Source organism: Pyxicephalus adspersus, chromosome 4, assembly GCF_032062135.1.
Source record: "Pyxicephalus adspersus chromosome 4, UCB_Pads_2.0, whole genome shotgun sequence".
NCBI classification, from domain to species: Eukaryota; Metazoa; Chordata; class Amphibia; order Anura; family Pyxicephalidae; genus Pyxicephalus; species Pyxicephalus adspersus.
In genome coordinates, this window is record NC_092861.1 from 84,381,214 (window position 1) to 84,403,372 (window position 22,159).

The following is a 22,159-nucleotide window of genomic DNA, read 5'->3' on the forward strand; positions in this document are numbered from 1 at the left end:
CACAGATTACAATCAAATTGTCAAGGGCTATCGGTTGACACCACAATTGGTATTTGCACATGATTTGAAAGTGGCAAATTTCAACTCCTTTAAATAAGGGGAAGGAAAGCAGAATTGTCTGAGGTGTATGGGTATTAATTAATATCATTATTAATAAACAGGATTTATATAGTGGCAACATATTACGCAGCACTGTACATTAAATAGGGGTTGCAAATGACAGACAGTGACCCAGGAGAACTAGAGGACCCAGCCCAGAAGAGCTTACAATCGAGGAGGTGGGGGAATAATGAAATTATTGGTAAATTAACAGCAGTAACCACTTGTATAAGTATCACTTTTCCAGTGTGTGTGTGTGTGTGTTGGAAGGATGAAAGTGCTTGAGGAATTGTGAGAGAAAGCAAAGTTTTAAAAAATAAAAAGCAGAAGCAGAAACTCCAGCCTTCCTCCTCCATTAAGGCACTCCTTCAGTATCAGCCCTCTAAAACACAATATACAGTACAATACATTTTTACATACCGTATGTTTAACTATCCAATGGTAAGATAATCTTATCCAATCCTAAAATGATATGACATTTTATAAAGCTGGTATAAAATAGAGATTTAGTCATGTTAATCCTAAATGTTAAAAAGGTATTGTGGTACACGTGATCCTTTTTAGTGCACACTAGCTGTAGTGCTTGTCCCTAGTGCCTAAGTAATTAATTACCTTTCCTATTTGAGACATATAAACTAAACTTGTTAGACATATGACACGGCTGATCTTTTTACAGTGCTATGGTATATGTTAGAGCCAAATACATGTATATTAAAATTGTGTGACTGTGGGGGGACATTAGTGTCAGCCCTCTGTACAGAGAGTGATGGGACTGGCTCAGTGTTTCATTGTACAGCACTATGGTATATGTTAGAGCTATATAAATCTATATCTATATAAAATTGGATGTATGTGTGTATGTTCCACCATCACTTGAAAACGCATGGAGACATTTCAGCCAAACTTGCCATACTTATGACTGAGACTTATGTGAGTGCCCCAGTCATTGTTGTACAGCACTGTGCTATATGTCAGGGCTATATTTGTATGTATGTCATCACTCGGAAACGCATCAAGACATTTAAACCAAACTTTCTAGACATATGATTCCGCTGATCCTTGTACAGGGCTGTGGTATATATCAGAGTTATATACATGTATAATAATAGTGTGTGACTGTGGGAGGACATTAGAGTGTCAGCTCCTCAGTACAGAGTCTGATGGGTCTAGCTTAGTGTTTCATTGTTCAGCACTATGGTATATGTCAGAGCTAAATAAAATTGGATGTGTGTGTAAGTTCCACCATTACTCGAAAGCGCATGGAGACATTTCAACCAAACTTGCTATACATATGACTCATGTGAGTGCACCAGTCATCTTTGTACAGCGCTGTGCTATATGTCAGAGCTATATTTGGATGTATGTATGTCATCACTCAGAAACGCTTCGAGATGTTTAAACCTAAATTGCTAGACATATGACTCAGACTCATGTGAGAGCACCAGTCATCTTTCTACAGCGCTGTGGTATATGTCAGGTATATTTGCATGTATGTGTGAATGTATTGCTCAGTGTGCCTTTGGCTTATATTTTTTCATACTTTTTTTGGGTCTTCTTTACAAATTTCTGGCCTGTAATAACGCCTTCCAGAAAACGTAAGGCAATTGGCCGAGTGTAATCAAAGGCAAAAAAATGAAACAAAACCATAGACAAGAAAATCACTATAGCTTTATTTGATTCCTTTTCCTGTATAATATAAGATTTCAATAAAAAAATACCGGGCAATGCTGGGTAATCAGCTAATTGTTTAATAAGAATAAAGTAAAAAAATGAAAAATTACACACCTACATTAATTATGTGCAGCTGGTACTGCTGGACTGAATGCCGTGGGGATAGCCTAAAAGTGATTTTTAGGTACTGGGTTATGCGGAAGGTACTTTTCAGATTCTTTTCTGATTTTTTCTGACCAGTTATCCACAAAGCACCAGGTCCAGAGTTGTTGGCATTGCATTATCACTTTCCCTGTCCCTGAAGACTTTTAGAGAACACAGGTAGTTGGAAGGAAAGCAATGTTTTTTATCCTTTTTTAAGGCAGTAGACCAGACATGTCCAAAGTGCGCCCGCAGCCTCTGTCGTCACAGGGAATCCCCAATGTCATTATAGTGGGCGTGTGCTGTGCAGGACCCGCACGGACCACGCCCACTCTGATTCCAAGAATGTGTTCTGCAGGGAGCCGCACTGTCACCTGACTACCTGCACAGGGAATCCCTCACGTCACCCCCTCGTGGGCGTGTGCTTTGTGGGACCCATGCAGACCACACCCACACTAACCCTGGTTAGTGGTTCGGCCCCCACACATTTTCACCTCACCAAATCTGGCCCTCTTTGCAAAACGTTTGGACACCCCTGCCCCAGTTATCTCCGTAGACTTGAATTAGAACCACTTGTCATTGCTATGGAATCAGTTCTTTATTGTAAATGTGAACTAAGTTTAAATTATTACACCACATTGATTCCACCATTACAATACTACAAGTGATTCTTGACAAAACGTGGGAAACTGGTTCTTGTTAAAGAGACAATGGACATTTTGGGAATAATAGAGAGATGATGGAAAAATGGTGCTAAAGGACGGGCATTACAAAGTTGGTAAAAATTATAGGGGCGCTGTAATCATAGGGGCTACTGGACACCTATGACACGAACAACTGGATAAACTTGTAATGTGTTGACTCGCACACTTTTTAACCACCTGGCTATAGCTTCCCCCATCTGACAAAAAAACAATTTCTGCTTTACAAAGAACCCTGTAGAACTACAAGCAATGATCTGTTCCTGCCTTTGGCTCCCTATTCACATGTGTTTGGTGGGTCTTAGGCCTGGCCTCTTACCCTTAAGCCGCATACACAAGTGCAATAATAGTCGTTGGAAAGGATCTTTCACCATCCTTTCCAATGACTAGCACTGCAAGATGCATGAACGAGAAAGGGGGATTAGGATCGTTCGTTGTCCATCATTCGTGTATCTGCCAGGACGGTCCTTTGGATGATGGACGACTGGCGCTGTACACATGCCAGATTCTCGCCCGATATCAGCCCTGACATGAATATCAGGCGAGAACTATTGGACATGTGGTATTTAGTGTTATTTTGCCTTATTGCCAAGTGGTTGCAGCATGTCAGATTATAGGGGGAACAGTCCTGCTCCTACGGGGAAACCCCAACACTCCAACGGACCTGGGACTGCTTTCCCACACCTTCTGAGGGTGCTGATGTCTCCTATCTGGAATCATGTTAGTCGGTGCTCCTAGTGTCTTTTTTCGGAATCCTGTCTAGCTCCACATTGTGTGGCCCAGTCCCTGCACTGACCAGGCCCAACCTGCATGTAAGTTCAGACCACAAAGACTTTAGGCAAGCTACCATGTCGTGATACACACATTATGATGATTTGTGAAGGGGAGAGGATCACATAGTGTAAGCAGATCTTTAAATTTAATAAGTTCTACTTTATCTTTTCATAATTATTGCACTACTATTTCATTTTGTTTTCTTTTATGTTTATTTTCTCTCCCCTGTGTATGGTAATATTAGTGATCTTCACATAATTATGGGCGATCCATATAAACCAAGAACAGCTGACAGTCTGTAAATGTGATCAGTAATACATAATTGCAGTGTACATGGTGATAATATTCTGCAGCCAGACTCCAACACGGCTATAAATAGAACAGCCTTCATACATAAGGACAATAGCTATTGGCTGCATACTCTGAATCCGAGCCATATAACTGGTCACAGACCCACTATGCATCAAGACCCCCGTCCAATCAGCTCTGGCAGACGTCCAGAACACGCCTCCCACCTGTGCCTACACGTGAGGTTCCACCCGTTATGTAAAGTAAATCAGTACAGCAATGAAGCGTCAAGCTCTTTGGGCGTGGCGTAGTGTAAGATGGGCGTAGTGTAGTGTAAGATGGGCGTGGCGTAACGTAAGATGGGCGTGGTGCCCAGTATGCGCACGCGCAGTACCTCAGCCTTGCTGTGTGCGGCCGGATAGCACTGTGTAGTGGACGGCGAAGCTCGGGGACAATGAAGCAGAATTCGAACGTACCGGCTTTCCTGAGCAAACTATGGACGCTGGTGGAGGACTCGGACACCAACGAGTTCATCGCATGGAGTCAGGTACCCGCCCCATGCCCTGTGTGCACGTTGGCACGGCTTCCATCTTGTGGCGGAGGCCCAGGTGCAGAGATGATGGCACTGCCAAGCTTTGTGTGTGTGGCCGCTGTGCTATGTTCTCATTGTCACTTCAACATTCTTCACAGAGTTCTCACCCAGCCTAATACTGGGCCCCACATAGTTATATCATTGTCCCCAATGTGTCACCATGGTATTGTGTATTGGTGACACCTGAGAGATCAGACATTTGTTGTAATGACACCCCAACAGGCCCTGCATAACCCCATGGGAACACTTCATCAGGAGTGATAGAGTGTAATGTACATAGGTGTGTGTATATGTATGTATGTATGTATGGTGTGTGTATATGTATGTATGGTATATATGTATGTATGGTGTGTATATGGCTGATCCCCTCCTCACTGTGAGTTAATCACAAACAAAGCAAAACAAAATGGAACCTAAACATTCATTAACTTCTGGAGCAAGCTGTGCTTTATTATGCTAAAAGAAACAACTGCAGAGTTTGTCTTAGTCATTAAAGTTACAAGATCTGGAAGAAGGGCAGAACAGGTAGTCCCTGACTAAAGGACATCTGACATACGGCCGACTCCTAGATATGAACGGAGATTTCCTGACAGAGGCTTGATGGGAGGTGGTCATTAAAGTTACAAGATCAGCTCAGCCCCCTAAGATCACCTACAACCTCAGCTGTGTTTAGCAAAAGATTTCTTCCGCAAATCATGCAAACTGTCCCCTCCTCCCATCAAGCCTCTGTAAAGCTGCGTACACACGTGCAATTTTTGTCATTGGAACGACAAAGGACTACATGATGCATGAACGATGCTGTACATACAGCACCGTTCTGCTCTATGGAGAGGGGAGGGGGAGAGCGACGGAGCGGCACCCTGCTGCGCGCTCTCCCCCTTCCCTTGCATTAGGATCGCTCGTCGTTCATCGTTCGTGGATCCGCCAGGACGGATCCACGGACGATGAACGACGCCGACTGTACACACGCCAGATTATCGCCCGATATCTGGCCGATGCCATTTATCGGGCGAGGAAAATCTGACGTGTGTACGCAGCTTAAGGAAATCTCTGATCATATCTAGGAGTCGTCGGTATGTCAGATGTCCTTTAGGCAGGGACTACCTGTTCTGCTCTTCTTCCAGATCTGAGCCTGCAACCTGATTGGCTGTGTTATTATGAGGTCACACATGGACCACAATCATGTAATAGGTTAGGTGGCTCTAGCAGGTAGAAGCCTCTGTAATAATAATAAACTGATATGTCAACTCTTACACAAAAACTTAAGTTTACGCAAAGTGGAAGTTGCTGGTAAATATCCTCATTACTGAATCTCACACATGAGTGAGGTTGGCTCTGTTTACATTCGAGGGCCATGTCCAAAAACATTGCCTGATCTCATATATGTACAGACCGAGATCGGGAGACGTCATAGCGCAGGATATAAGGGGGAGCAGTGCAAAGAAGACAGAAATCAATACAGCGCAGGATTAGTTGGGTGCAAAAAGTACATTGATCAGGACTTTCAAAAAGGGTATATAGAAAAAAAGTTCCACTTTATTGGACAGTGTTTACAATATAGACAATGCAAAAAAAATAAAATAAACTCAGAAAAATGTAAATATTTGCCTCTATGTTGCTATATTGAAAATCGAAAACATACCAGCCTAGGAAACTTCTGATAACTTGTACCGGTTATGCAGAACTCGACTGGGTTAGAAAGAGAACTCGCTGAGAGATCTTCAGCATGTGTTACACCTGGTATTGCTAGGTATGTTGGATGTCTGATCCCAATTCCTTCTGCTGACCCCTGTGTGCTGGGGAGCAGGGAAATATTATTTTCTTTATTATATACAAAATAAGTTTTCTCAAAAACTCCTCACTCCAAAGGGTCAGACCTTGGGGTTTAAATACAAATCAGCCTTCATATTTGTATATACATAAAATGTACACATAGTTCTTGGTAAGAACAGGTTTAACAACATTTGTGTAGACATTGTGGGTTAAGTTAGCTGGATACCCATAAACATGCCTGTATTTAGTTCTCATTTCATGCCATTCATTGCCAGTAAAAGTGCATAAAGACATCCTAAGAGGTGCAAAAGTGACTAAATAGAACAAAACTTCATGTACTTCCCCATTTACCACTTTGTTTATAGAGCATCCTATTGATCTCCTTTACAAGCGTGTTATATTTATTATACATCACACAGCTCCTTGACGTGAGTAGAATTCTTTGCATCACTTGTCCTTCTCAAAGGAGCTCACATTCTAACATCCCAACTACATTTATACACAATCATGGAGTTGGGGTGGAAAATTAGGGCTGTAAAATTCTTGTGCTGGGGACACTTTGCCAATGGAGCGTTTGGCGAACTCGCAGTCTATCTCCAGGTTGATAGAGCTGCACATGCCACTGGGAATGGCTCCTAAGGGGGAAAGGTGGAATGCTTTAGAGATTCAGTTGCTTGCAGTATTTATTTTTTTTTTTTTCGCGTGACATAGGGGTCTGTTGGACTGCATTGTCTGGTGGAGAATCTTCCATGTCCAAGGAAACCAAGATTTTCATCTGTCATCAGGTAGTTTGGTTGACTCTTTCTGAGCAGACTTCTCCAGCCGTGTCAGGTTTGAAGGTGCTTTCTCCAGGCTGAATGGCTCATTTCTTTCAATTGGATTTAAATCAGGGGTTATAGAAGGTAGTATTGAGTGTTTTGGGGTTATCTTGTTCCTTGACCTTCAACTCGGGCAACCTTCTGATACTAGATTGTACATTTTGCTCTGGAATGTCCCTACAGTCTTGAGATTTCATTGTCCCTGCATAGACTTGGGGCACCCTATGGCAGGGCAACAAAGCAGCACCCAAAACATACCCGACGCTCTTGTTTGTTTGGAGTAGGAAGGGTATAGTGTTCTGTGGATATAAAGCTGCTCCATGTATGTCTCATCTGTCCAAAGGATGGTCTCATAACAGTATGACCTAATATGCATTTCAGTCAATTTCAGCCTGGCTTTTTCATGGTTTTTATTTTTTTAGACTTATTTTTACTTAAAAAATGAAGAATGGATATCAGGGACTGTTGGATCTTGTCCCTTGAGTTAAACTTGTATATTTTTGGAAGTTGTCTTGGGATTTTATGTTTACCATTCCCACTTTCTGCCCATTCTGGGGTCAGTTTTTTTTCCTGTGGCCTTGTCCATGGAAGTTGGCTACAGACCCATCAACATTTATCTTCTTATAATTGTCACAGGAACATCCGCCTGCTTGGTGATGGTCTTGTATCCTTTACCTTTAACACGCTTGTCTATAACTTTCTTTCCCATCACTTCGAGCAAGTCTCTCCTTTGCTTTGTCTGATTTATATTTAGTGTGGGACACGCAATGATTCTAAATAGCAGAGTGAGTACTTTCCTCCATTTAAATAGCCTGAATGACTAACAGCAGAACCGTGGGATACAAGTGATTAGTAATAAAAGGACGCGGCTAGTTTGACAAATCCTCTTCTGCATTACTCAGTGACATATGTAGCTATACATGGGGCAGTTGTTTCATCAAATTATAGGAGGCATAAAGCACTTTTTTCTGTCCAAGTTTTAACCAGATTTAAAAAAATTGTCTTTTGGCTGTAAATTGTGTCCAAGTTTTTGTAAACTATTTTTTTGTTTTAATTTAGAACGGTCAGAGTTTCTTGGTCCTTGATGAGCAACGGTTTGCAAAAGAAATCCTTCCCAAGTACTTCAAGCACAATAACATGGCCAGCTTTGTGAGGCAGCTAAATATGTGTAAGTGTACAGACTGGTAAAAGGTCATAATACAGCTGATATCATGTTGAGACAAGATAATGTTTTGTGGATCTTTTGTTGCTTCTCATGCTTTTTAGATTGAGTAAAATCTGGGATAGACAGATGCATAAAGAGATTCTTGATCCTAACCCATGTAATCTAATAAATGCTAAACTCCTTCCTCCAACCAGCTTTTCACAATTTCCATCTTGCCAATAAAAGAACTAGTTACTCGGGATCATCCAGGCTGATATGGGGGATCTGTGTGTGTGTCCCAAGCATCATAAGTTTGGCTTTATAGCTAACTAAAATGTGGCTGCCAAATGATGCCAGTTCAGTCTTTTGGCTGCCCCTAAACACAGACTTGTAATAGTGACCAATTCCATTTAGCAGACAAAGATAGAGGATATAAATGTTCTCCTGTTTTTATGTACGTAGCTTATGAATAGTATCTAACAACAATCATTTTATTATTGTTAGATGGTTTTCGAAAGGTAGTCCATGTTGACTCTGGAATTGTGAAGCAGGAGAGAGATGGACCCGTTGAATTTCAGCATCCTTTCTTCATTCACGGGCAAGACGAGTTACTGGAAAATATCAAAAGAAAGGTAAGGGGTTTCCTTAAATTTCTGTAACCTTTCAGTGAGCTAAACTCTAAATTGACACAGTTTAAGCAAACTCCTTTTATTTTTTTTAAATCCCTGAAATAATTTGACTTATGTAATACATGGATAGTAGGCCCACTTCCACTTTAGCACAGTTCGGCTTTGTGCCTAATTGTCTCCTGTACATGCTAGAGCTCTGTCAGGTAGGGAAAGTATATACCCCTGGCTATGTTAACAGGAAATGAATTGCACAAAACTATCATTCATGATCATTTCCGAGGACAGTTTAGAAATGATTATTTGTACAAACCGGCTTCTCAGTTTTTTTGTTGAGCAGATTGTTCTTTGGGATGGAGGACAAGTATTGGGTGTCAAACACTCTTTGTTATTTAATAATATGATACCAATTGAAGTGCTCAAGCCTGAGTAATCCAACATGGGAGATCCCTAACATCCTCCTGAACAAAGTTCAGAGGAGATTTTTATCTGATCAGATAAGTTGGTTTAAGATGACGATAATCTGTATTGTGAGCGGACCTAAAGCTGTACAAGAGCTGCTCAGAGGTTAGCACTCCGGCCTTTGCAGTGCTAGGTCCTAGGTTCGAATCCCAGCCAGGACACTATCTGCATGGAGTTTGCAGGTTCTCCCTGTGTCTGCGTGGGTTTCCTCCGGGTACTCCGGAAGATACGTTAATTAGCTTCCCCCCTAAATTGATCTTAGACTACATTAACCACATATGACTATAGTAGGGACGTTAGATTGTGAGCTCCTTTGAGGGACAGTTAGTGACATGACTATGGACTTTGTACAGCGCTGCGTAATGGCGCTATATAAATACTGTGCAATAATAAGAACTGGGATGGTGCAGAAAAGAGCTATTTCTGTAAGAAGAAATGGACTTGCTCATGTAATTTTGATAATGTTTATTTTGGCAGGTATCTTCCACAAGACCTGAGGAAGCTAAAGTGAGACAGGAAGATATTTCTAAAATTTTGAACAGTGCTCAAAAAGTGCAGATGAAGCAAGATACTATTGATTCAAGACTTTTTTCATTGAAAAGGTAATTACTGTCCAATATTTAGGATGCATTACAAGCCTGCACTGTATATAGGAAATTGTAATAAATGCTTCTTATATTGATTTGTGATGTTTTTGTGGGTTATGAATAATGAAGTTGTTGTGTTTACAGTGCTCAACCCAGAAATTTTTTTAAGCTGGGTGGGAAGAAATTATAGGTGGGTGGCAGCCCCTGTATTGTGACCAAACTCTTTAGTAACCACCCAAAAACAGCCGGTGGGTGCTGAAAAGTGCTGGGTGGTGCACCCAGCTAAAAGGGCCTGGGGAGAACCCTGTGTTTAGGCAATCACATTTTACATTATATTTGTAATGTTTCAGTATGTGAGTTTAACACATTTGATATATTATACACCTTTTTAATGCAATGTCCAAATCAGTCTTGCAGCTAAAAACTGTATGCTGGTTGCATGGGCTTATGATTCATTAGGGTTCTTGGGTGCCACACATATTTCAGGCCCTCCAACATGACCCCACACAAAAGGTGCATGCTTCCTGCGCTTCTCCCTGATCTGAATCTTTCTTCTACACACCTGTCAACCCTTTTCAGATGAATTTGTCTACATTAGGGATATATAAGGGATATATTCTATTCTATTGGGACACAGACCTTATTCAACAGTTTTAGCAAAGTAGTATACCAAAAATGTGAGATTAATAAATGAATTATAGGGTGTGTGTGTGTGTGTGTGTGTATGTGTATATATAGTGTGTGTGTGTGTGTGTGTGTGTGTGTATATATATATATATATATATATAATTATTTTTATTATTTATTCATAGGGAAAATGAAGCTTTGTGGAGAGAAATAAGTGATCTGCGCACCAAACACTCCCAGCAGCAACAAGTTATTCGGAAGGTAATCCTTTACACTTTCTGTGAATATTCTGTGCCCTGTGTCTTTACATGGGCTTTAAAACAATGTCATCTGTGCATGATTGGTACTATTTGTTGAAAGAGTAGGTGCATCCTACTGATTGCTGTTGCCTGGCAGCTGTTTTTGTTAGGAGAGCAATGTCATTTGGACATGTTGTTTGTTGCAGTACACTAGTATGGTATGTGTGGAGTGGCAATAATGAATATCAGCCTAGCACATTAAAGCATAATTTTGTGTGTTAAGGCAGCACTACTGGGAACAGGTCCTAGGGCTTCATAGCATTCATGAAGCCATTGCTCGGTAATTGCTGCATTGTGATCTGAAATACCTACAGACACTTTTATTTCATTTTTTGGTTGGATGGACACTGTTTCTACACACACCAACACATTATTTTTCTCAGAGATTTATCTTGCAAATGGTTTTATCAAAATTCTCTATGAATGATTTTAGGATATTTTTGCAAACTAATATATTATATTATAGTTGAACACTGGTATTAAGGTGCCACTGAAGGTAGCATCCTAAAATCCTAAACTATACCTATAACACATTTGTAAACTACAAGAAATATATTTGGGCAATAAGATGCCAGCACGTACAGTCATGAGAAATAGTAATTTTTAGCTTTTGCGCAACAGCTATAACCTGGCTGAAGTTGGGTCATACAAATGGACAATGGTCTCAAACAAACCAGCAAATCTACAACTTGAATGGCTGAAGGAAAAAAAAGAAATAAGGTGTCGTATTGCCTTTTATGTCCAGTTCTCAACGCAATTGAAAAAGTGCTGTGACAGAACCTATGAATATTAAACCAATGTCTGTAAACATTCATGAACTAATACAATGGTGTAAAGAAGAGTTGGCCAAAACTCCTCCACAGGGATGTAAACAATAATCATGAGACTGCAAGGTATTACTGCTAACAGTGGTTCTGCAGACCATTGAATCATGTAGTGTTGACTTAAAAATGTAAATAATTTTTAGTGCCAGATGATTTGTGCATGTCCTGATATGTAAAATGTTAGAATTTTCTTTCTTTTTCTCATGACTGTGCATTTAACTTCAGGCTACCTGAGACCTAAAAACTGGGAAGGGGCAACTATAAATCGTAACATATAATTGCTGCTCCCACTTATGCTGGCAGTATATAGTAATTGCAGTGTAAACTAATAATGATTAGTTTGTTCAAATATAGATCCTGTCGTGCAGAAAATTAAGGTTAATCTAACGAAATCTTTTTTTTTTTTTTTTTTTTTTTTATCATTGGCAGATTGTACAGTTCATTGTGACCTTGGTACAGAATAACAGATTAGTGAGTTTAAAGAGGAAAAAGTAAGTAATAAACGTCTATGTTTGAATGTAGAACCTGTAATTATGTAGACACAAAATATTAAAAACCGTTTTTGTTTTTTCCATTTTAGGCCTTTACTTCTTAACACACAGAGTCCTCCAAAATCCAACATTTTGCAAACAATAGTTAAAGAAACGGCTGAAGACAAACACCATGTAAGTTTTTGTAAAATCTTCCTTTGTGTTGTGTTGTGTTGGTGATTTTCACTAAAACGGTTATTAGTTTTAGACATATTAGTAGTAACTAGTTCTCCCAGAAAATATTTTTGCTGCCAGGTGATAAAACATTTTGGAGGAAACAACACCCTTTTTGGGATGTGTCCAGATACACATCATTATAATAAATAATGTCTGCAACATCGAGGATAGGGTTTGTCAGCATGGAGAAGGTTACTTACCAGGGCAGAAGAAGGTATTCTAGCCCCTTGTAACATGTTGGCTGTTTTTTTGTAATGTGAAGCCAGTAAAGATATTCTTGGACTTGATAGCCAGTGGTGTGGGGCTCCCATATTATCCACTTTCACAATTCTTCCAGGAAACTGTTTGGTGTTCTACAGCAAAACGGAGAAGCCTAACCAAGGGCTAGCAAGCTACAAGAATCGGTCCAAGACTTCACATATATATCCTTTCCTTCTGTGAGGTCCATGGGTCTGAAATACTTTGTGATTTCAGTTTTAATATCTGTGAGGGTCAGTAAGTGGCAGTTTATATACAGCAGCAGTCTAGTTAACACAGAAGCTGATTTCAGATTACCCACAACATTTCCATAAAATTCCAGTGGTGCCTAGATCCTGAAGCAGCAGAGCCATCCTTAACCATAATCTTTCCACCACCATCATGTTTTACAGTTGGTATGAGGTCAATTAGCTGTGCAAAACATGTCTGTTACTGTACCTAAACAACTTTATCTTTAATTTATAAGTATGCAGTACATAGTTGTAGAAGGCATGGTTTTGGCCTGTATACTTTAAAAGCAAACTGTAGTCTCATATATATACTTTACTGTGTACTTTATAAAAATATCTACATATATATTTTACAGGTCACTCATAGGGGTGAAGGCATGAACAGAGGAGAGATTTCAGATGATATAGTAATTTATGATATAACTGACAATGTAGAGGAAGAAGACAAGAGAAATGTTCTCACACCTGAAAATTCTGATCATTCTTCGGATGCCATAAAGTAAGTGGAAAATATTGTGGGAAAGTTGGAAATATTTCAAACTGTATTGATATAACAGAAATACACTGTAAAGGAATTACAGGTTTTACCCCCTAAAGCAGTGTTTAAGTTCACTGCTGCTGAGCCTGCTCACATTCACATCATAAGATCTGACCTGTGCATCAGGACATTCATAGTTCTGCTAGCGAGAAGGCAGAACAGAAACACTAGCCCCTGCAAGCAGTAAGTCCGCCCTATTGTATTTAAGGTCCAACAGGAAGGACCAGGGACATTAATCTGGTGTGTGTGTTTTTGGGCTTTTTAATAAAAAAAAATCTAATCGTGAGCAGGCATTGGGAGGTGTATGCTGTGATAGCGGGCTACTGATTTAGGTGTATTATTTTATTATACGCTAGAGTCAAATGCTACTTAACATGTTTGCATTCTGCAGAATGTAAAATTATGTATACATTTTATAGCCAAGATTATGTAGACTTTCCAAGCTATTTATTTTATTCCAAGTTTTATTTTACCAGTGAAGGATTGTGCTTGTAATCTACTGTTTTTTTTTTTTTTTTTTTTTTTTTAACCTAATATAAATGCATCAAAACAAGTGTTGAGATGCATTAATGTGTGTTGCAGTGCAGTTTGTGTCAAAATGCAATACAAAATTCCAATCATGAGGTATTTTTGAGCTGTGACATTTTAACACATACACTAATTTCAGTAGAAAATAAACAAAAATGCAAATTTGTAAATCCATCTCTACTTCTACCTGACCTCAACCCTAATACACTCATTTAGGATGATTCTTAGAACTTAATTGAAGACTAGGTTTTCTATTCCTGCATCTGTATCTGACTTCACAAATGGAATTAGGAAATCCTACAGAACCTGTACTAAGAGGAGAGGCTGTTAAGGCCATAGGAAAATAGTTGCAAAAGCCATGTGATTTTGGATTGTAAACAAGCTTCTATAGGTGTGAACTTAAGGTNTTTTTTAACCTAATATAAATGCATCAAAACAAGTGTTGAGATGCATTAATGTGTGTTGCAGTGCAGTTTGTGTCAAAATGCAATACAAAATTCCAGTCAGGAGGTATTTTTGAGCTGTGACATTTTAACACATACAATGATTTCAGTAGAAAATAAACAAAAATGCAAATTTGTAAATCCATTTCTACTTCTACCTGACCTCAACCCTAATACACTCATTTAGGATGATTCTTAGAACTTAATTGAAGACTAGGTCTTCTATTCCTGCATCTGTATCTGACTTCACAAATGGAATTAGTACAGGTTCTGTAGGATTTCCTAAGAGGAGAGGCTGTTAAGGCCATAGGAAAATAGTTGCAAAAGCCATGTGATTTTGGATTGTAAACAAGCTTCTATAGGTGTGAACTTAAGGTGTCCACAAGCCTTTAGCCATATTGCGTATTTAGTTCTGTCCTAAGACCAGATAGAAGATAAGAAGACTTGAACTTGTAATTTTAAAGTGACCCACTTTGTGAAACAGTTAAGTTTCTAACAGAGTTACAGCATGCAGTTGAAAATGCAAGAATGTAATACACATAGAAGGGTTTGATGCTGCAGAGCCTACTAATCCATGTCGTTTAATTAATGGAGTCTTTACCATATGCTTTTTAGGCACATTGTCTTGTGGTTTCTACTACTACTACTACTACTACTTAGAATTGACTTCATCTTTATTCAATTTCTCCCAGTCACCGGCTTTCACCTGAAATCGTAATTGTAGAAGATGATATGGAGGATGAAGATACCTCGGTTATGTCTGAAGATAAAAATGCAGTAGTGGGTGGTCCACTGAGCCCAGTTCGAGACGACACCTCAAGCCCACTGATCTGTGGTCCCCTTCAGCTTAATAATCAGTCCTCGCTTTCCACAGAAGACCCTGTCACCATGATGGATTCCATTCTGAATGAGAGCGGCGTCATTTCTCAGAATATTAATCTTCTTGGAAAGTTAGTAGAATTTATTATTTACCTAGGGTGGTTGTCTGCCAAAGGCCATCATGTGCATGCTTTTAACATTTTCAACTTTGTTTTGTTTCAACTTTGTTTGCAGAGTTGAACTGCTGGATTATTTAGACAGCATCGACTGCACTTTAGAAGAATTCAAAGCGTTATTGTCTGGACGTCAGTTCAGCATAGACCGAGATCTCCTGGTAGATGTACGAAACCATTTATTTCATTTTTGATTACCAATGTTTTTTATGTGTGTGTGTCTATGTACAGTGCACAGGTATTTCTGTATTTCAGCCACGTTATGGTTTTTGGGGTTTTTTTTTCTGATTATACTCTTTGGTACCACCATAACAGATCTGTTCTGTTTTAGAACATTTTACATGTAAGCGCCTTTTTGGTCTGTTTTGTGTTGGATGCCAGTAAATCTTACATAAACTAGTTAATGTTAATACAAATAATATATCCTTTATTTACCAAGCCGTGTAATGAATGGAGTTACAACTTGATAGTGGATTATGTGGTTCGGTCTCGGGTCACAAAATAACTGTATAAATCCAGTCTTTCAGTGAATTACAATCTTGCAAATATACATTTTTCATGTGTCTTAGTGTACAGCCACTAAATATTTGAGCAAAAAAAATGGCTTTTCTTCAAATGTGTTTTATAACTCTTTAAAGGGCTGTGCCTTGCCAAGGTCTGCATCATTAATCCTAATTGGAGAATTGTAATCTGGGTCTTCTGTATACCAAGAAATCATTCCTCCCATCTAAGGTGAATAAAACACAGCCACGAATATAAAGACTACTGCCAGGATGTATGTGGTCCTGTCATCTCTAGGTAGACCTCAATGTCTGTAAACACCGTTAGCAGTTATAACCTTGAAGTCTCATGCTTTTACATCTCTGTGGAGGAGTTTTGGCCAACTCTTCTTTACACCATTGTATTAGTTCATGAATGTTAACAGACATTGGTTTAGATGCCAACCTTGGTTGGTACCTAACCAAAGGTGGCATCAGCATTCTGAAGAGAAAATGAGACGTTTTTAGGGGGAGTATTGTGATGTTGTGAACTGTAATAATCCCTACAAGTAATATTTAAACATTATTTAGAATGTATGTACAAAACGTAGAAAGACGTACAGAACGTAGAGAGGAAGTGCCAAAAACTTTTCTTATGACATACCCTAAAATTTGTCAAAGAGACAGCAGCTGTTTTCTTACCTGCTCAAAAAACATTATACAAAAAATATATTAAAAACTATTTTTATCAGATGTACAAGTTCCTCAAGTGAAGTAAAGTTAGGTCTGTGCAGCAGACGTTTAACATTCTAGGGTATTCTCTTTTGCACCGTAGCCTCAAAGTTTTCTAAAATGTTTCACAAATAATTGTTTTATATGAGATATTTATTGAAGTTACCGGTGATGGAATTTTTCTCATACAGTTAAGAAATTACTATTCATTATTTTTACTTTAGAAGACATTTGTGGATTTTAGTTGTGTAGTAAAAGTATCAAGAGTCTGTTGCCAATAGTTTGAGCATTCTTCCTATTTTACTTGTGTTTTTCCGTTTCAGAGGATGGTTGCTTTAATTCAGTGTTGGTAAGAATACCAATGTGTGCTGTAACAAGTGACTTTGGTATTTGGATATTGCCCCAACAATCCTTTTTTTTTATTTTTATTTTTTTTTTTATTTTTTTTTCATTATCTACAATTTTCCTTTTCCAGATATTCTCCAGTAATGTGCAAATGAGTCCTTCTGACTTTCTTAATGGCCCAAAGGTATGCTTCTCATAATGGATACTGACTTCTGTGTTCTTCACTGGGTGCATCAGTGGGCAGTGAAGACAGAATGGCCATATCATTCTGTGTTCACTTTAATTCATTAAATTCTTGGTGAATATAGACAGTATCTGTTAGTAAGATTTAGTGAGCAGATCATTTCAGCAAGTGTTTTCTGAGCTTTGTTTTCTCTGTTGAAGTTGATTTCCTCTTTGTAACTAAATCTGAACTCATAGGTGCAAACGAACCAAAGTAAAACTTCGGGGCAGTAAATAGATGTAATAACTCACTATTCACTACTCACAAAATGACTGCAACTTTTCACCTTTCCTGGTTTTATCAAACAATTGGATCTCTCAGAAGCTGAACTATGACAGAGGGTCCATCATTGAGTATCCCAGTTTTCCCAAGAAATAATGTTCACTATTCTAAGATAGTGTCACTATTTCTTGGCTTTTTTCGATGCCATTTTGCAGTATGGGTTTCCACCACTTAGGAATTAAAACTGTGTTTTGTAGACATTTTTGTAAATGTGAACTTAAATAGTTAATTAATTTTAAATTTAATATAATTTATCCTTGTTGCATTGTTGAATAATATTAGGATTTTATTTTGTGTATCAGCCAGCTTGCTTGTTCCATTGTGAACATTACGTGTATCCAGGGTGCTAGAATTCTTGCTTTATCAGTGATATTGAAATCCTATGCTTATCATGTTTATACTTTTTATAGATCATTGCAGACAGCCATATTATGTCTGTGCTGTTTTTAATAGAGATTCATACATACGGTGGCTAACATTTTATTCTGGATGAAAGATTCTCCATTGGCAGAGAAACGGTCATCCTATCAATTATTTTACTTGGCACATTGGCAATAACACGTGTACTATATCTGTGCATGTAGTTGTTAAATGTTGCAACATTTTACATCTGATTAAGGAGCACGCCACTCTTGGAGTACTGAGCTGGAAAATATTGTAAGATAATATACCCATAATGAGTTATAAACTAGAATAAACGCTACAAGGAAAAAAACTGCATCACCCTTTATTATCGTTTTTAAAATAACTGTGTCTTGTAAAACCCGACATGAATTGTTTATAGGATGCCTTGTGCAAGAGTGCATCTTCTGGCTGCTATTCCTTGTTCACAGATGATTTTCATGGAAATCTATTAGAAGAGTTAAAGGAAACCTGTACTGAGGGAAATATGTATACTGTCATTACTAAAAATGCTGGCTGCTTGGGTGTCCTGGCTTTCAGCTCTTTGTTACCAGCTTGGAATAAACTTGTTGGTGAGAAGTTCTTTCACAGATCACCAAAAATTAATTGATGGGATCCATATCTCTCTATGTTCATGTTTTGCTTTAAGGAAAGGGTTTGTCTTTTGTTCCTTTTATGATGGTGGTGCTGGGAATTTTAAACACTATTTAGAGAATACGCTTGTCTGGAAGTTATTTGTTATCTAATAACAGACAGTGCACATGAAAGTTTCTGTGAAAACTATTTGTAAACTCAAATTATTGTCGAAAGCAGGCCGCCTTAACAGTTCATGCTTGGTCTTTTACATATTTAAGTGTATGTCAAGGCAATTTGTTTTTCTAGAGTGGGAGAATTAGGTTTTTACAGCTTTCTTGGACTAGATAAAAAAAAAAATGAGGGAAGTCTGCAACAGGACCCAAATCTGACCAGGGTTCTAAAGCCTTCCTCTACTACTGTTAGTGCTGCTGTTGGGAGAGTGTTCTCTTTAGTAAAACTTAATTAAGAGAGTCCTGGATAGCAGCAACAATCCGAGGGGTTCTAATTCTCCCTCACTTTATTCATAACTTTGAAAAATATTTTGGCTTTACATACACTCCAGAAAGCCGGGGCAAATTTAGCATGGCTTGTGAAGTTCTTTGCTATCAAACCCTGTTCTGTCACTTCATGTTGTTCAGAATTCTGTTTGAAACATAAATGTTCTCTCTTCAAACATTTTGCCTTGTGTTGTAGACAAGTAACTTGTATCTAGCATAATGGATGCTCCCACTGCAGCCTTGTCATCTATTCTGGTGCTCTGGATTCCAACATGTCTTGGAGGTAGCTATGGCAGACTGTCTGTTAAAGACAACTCTCTCTATATTACAAGAGTGTAATCACTTTTATATTTTATTTATTGCCTCAAATGCAAATATTTGCATCAAGAGGTCTTGTTGCGGATGGAATCTACAATCAACACATTTGCAAGTAGTATTCTCATTTCTATATCCTGCATTCCAGTATTGCCTTCAAACATTTTGCTCATAACTATATATTTTTTTTCTCTTTGATGTAGTTGGAAACTAAAGGAATTGAGACATTAAAAAACAGTGAACTTCTTTCAGGACTAGCAAATGGAAATGCAGATGGTGCAAAATCAGGTTTGTTTCAATAGTTTAGTCCCATAATTCTTGTAGTTTGTTGTTGACTTAAGATGCATAAAATGAACTTGTGCCTAGATGTGTCCTTAGCAGCTGTAGAAGCTTCTCTTCTTTTTTTATCTAGTTTTTTTCATTCATATGCAGATTGATATGTAATGTCATCTGTAAGCAGACTACATTTTTTAAATTTTTGTTTTTCCTTTATTAGAAATGACATCCTCATATTTACCTAGTTTACCTTAATTAGCTCTAATTATTTCCCTCCCCCCTTAACTACAATTTTACACCCATGATTTTATTACTCACTAGTACATGTTGATGTATTAAATACTCCTCCTTAGTGGAATAATGCTAGGTAGAGAGACAACATCACACTAAATAGTTGGAACATGTTTGGCTTCATTGTGTCCTAAACTGCAAAACAAGCTACTGCATAGCTGAATAGTTTATTAATAGATAGTTCTCCCAAAAAGGTTTATCAGCTGCTTTGTTGGCTCTAATACAGAGTTGTAGCTGAGCCCAAGCAAGTGGCATTGTACATGACAAAATTACTACATAGCTCAAACTACAACTGATTGTACAGTCTCATTGCATAGCCCCCGATGTGACGCACAGGGATCTGCATCGCACTCAGTGGTAATGGGGCCCAAGTAATTGCTGAATAAAAGCCCTTCAGTCATAATGAAGGAACTGTATAGACAATAAATTATGCCCCCTTTTCATGTCTGCCTGGAATGAAAAATCTACTAAGGAGTAGCCAGTTACTAAAACATTTTAGTGTAAACATACACAGGCATTTATTATATTTCTAACTATTTGTGGCTTGTTTGTAGACCACCAGCTTGTACAATATACATCCTACCCACTCATGGCTTTTCTGGATGGAGACACTGGAGGCTTTACATCAGAGGTCCCATCGGTCAAGACAAACAATATGGACAATTTATTAGAATCTAGCCTGGATTCAGAGCCCACGCAGAGTAAATTGGTGCGTCTAGAGCCCCTGACTGAGGCGGAGGCCAATGAGGCTACTTTGTTCTATTTATGTGAACTTGCACCGATACCTCTGGACAGTGACATGCCTTTATTGGACAGTTAAATAGCTGGGATATTGTACGTATGTATACATTCATCAAAATGATGAACTATTTATTTGAAGTATTATTTTGGTACTGTTCTTCTCCCTCATGTTTTTGCAATTTTTAAATTCTGTATTTTAACTTTTTGTTTTGTTTTTGTTTTTTTAATGCACAAACTAATCTATTAGATTTGGTGACATTTTAAAGATATCATTTTAAACAATGGTTTCATAACATAGACTTTTTTTTATATACTTTTGGCTACTTTTAGTTGTAGGCGATTACAAAGCTGCATTAATCTATGTTGCTTTCACATGTAATGTATATACACCTGCTCCGCAGTGTGCACAAATTCTAAATCCCGTGAGATGAGCACTAATAAAACTGCACCACCTAATATGCCAAACACACCAAGCATCTTGTTATGCTGATCTTGGTTGTCATCACCTTATAAAGTGCAGTGTGCCTTGGTCTGCATCAGTGTTACATTGATCGGGTAGTGCATATGTATATAAACTGTATGCTGGAATTCATTCTGTATGGACAATTATGAAGAGTGAGCTAGATACAAAAGTGCCTGTCCTTTTTAGTATGTGTTTGTTTTGAGGGACCAATGAACATTTCTGTTCGGTTATACGGTGGGTCTTTTATGTAAACCCATTTATGCACTACTCTCTCTCCTTTTTAAAAGTTGCTTTATTATGGCTGCAATATGTTTTACTTCAATAAACAGATCTGTCCATCCTCATATTTGTACACGTGTATGAATACTGGGCGCCAAGGCACCTCAGCCTGACCACTTTATTAGCCAGTAATTTATTCTCTGGTCTAGTTTCTGACCCCTCTCACTTGCCCTGCAATCAGTGCAGGAGCATTTTCTTGACAAGCAAGAGTCCACAATAAGATGGGGTGCTGTGAAAAAGTACCTTGGAGGAAGGTTAGTATACACTTGGATTTTTCAATAGAATTCACTATTGAAAGACCCAAGGGTAAAAGGGTATAACTTTTACAGTGGTTTTGTGACATATTGGATATTAAACCAACCCTATAACTCAATTGAGCTTTACTGTGATCATCCAAAGCACTAAAACTACCTGCCTAATATTGTGTAGCTAGAGGCATGGTCTCCACAAAGACCAATTTATTTTTGCTTTTAGGGCCCATTATGAATTTTCTATACTTGCTGAAGACTTTGGCCAGTAGACAGGTCAGCATAGGCACTCCTACTGCCTTGCAACTACTCTGCAAGCTGTTATGCGTTCTGACTCCTTTTTACTTCTAGCAAGCATTAGGTTTTTAGCCATTTTTTATTCAGTGACACTTATATTGTCAGAGTTGCTAGTATTAATAAACGTATCCATTTTCTTTATGGTTGAGGGGCACAAGCATATTGATACTTTCTTTTTATCTTGCCACCTTCAGAGGGATTGGACATTGACTTGTACTACCGGAATGTCTGTTTTTTGCTAGAATCAGGATAGTGGACAGCTTTTCTGTAGCTCTACTCTGCAATTAGGATCAATTCATCCCTTTCAACTTTACATGCAAAAATTATTGCATGGAAGGCACCTTCTCCACTGAACTAACAGACTTAACCTCCCTGGCAGTAGGCGGTAACCCTGAGCCACACTCGGGTGGAATTGCCAGGGGGTTACTTGGTTCCAGTGGCGTCCTTCAGTGATGTCTGGCATCTGCTTCCCCTGGCAATGCCGGGCATCGCCAGGCTACACAGATGCCGGGGCAGCATCTGCATCCCTGACGTGAGGCCAGGGGAAGCAGATGCTGGGCATCTGCTCACAAGGCTTATGCTGGAGGGCAG

General features: G+C 38.7%; 1 protein-coding gene across 4 annotated transcripts; it reads left to right on the forward strand.

Annotated features, from left to right (window-relative positions):
* The first annotated feature begins 4,050 nt into the window (after positions 1-4,050).
* On the forward strand, positions 4,051-21,088 carry LOC140328912 (heat shock factor protein 2-like). Of its 4 annotated transcripts, XM_072408833.1 has the most exons (14): positions 4,051-4,221; positions 6,751-6,824; positions 7,917-8,025; positions 8,506-8,633; positions 9,567-9,691; positions 10,489-10,564; positions 11,856-11,917; positions 12,007-12,091; positions 12,978-13,120; positions 14,823-15,080; positions 15,184-15,289; positions 16,809-16,862; positions 19,177-19,261; positions 20,095-21,088. In XM_072408833.1, the coding sequence occupies exons 1-14, from the start codon at positions 4,170-4,172 to the stop codon at positions 20,358-20,360; spliced, it is 1,623 nt and encodes a 540-aa protein (XP_072264934.1). In that variant the 5' UTR covers positions 4,051-4,169; the 3' UTR covers positions 20,361-21,088. The 4 variants fall into 4 exon arrangements, with proteins under 4 accessions (XP_072264934.1, XP_072264936.1, XP_072264935.1 ...); XM_072408835.1 differs by lacking the exon at positions 16,809-16,862; XM_072408834.1 differs by lacking the exon at positions 6,751-6,824.
* Positions 21,089-22,159: the final 1,071 nt, after the last annotated feature.

Coding starts and splice junctions, on each gene's coding strand:
- LOC140328912 (XM_072408833.1), top strand. CDS start 4,170: ATGGACGCTGGTGGAGGACTCGGACACCAACGAGTTCATCGCATGGAG. Junction 15,081..15,183: donor AATATTAATCTTCTTGGAAA/GTTAGTAGAATT, acceptor CTTTGTTTGCAG/AGTTGAACTGCTGGATTATT. Junction 15,290..16,808: donor ACCGAGATCTCCTGGTAGAT/GTACGAAACCAT, acceptor TTCCTTTTCCAG/ATATTCTCCAGTAATGTGCA.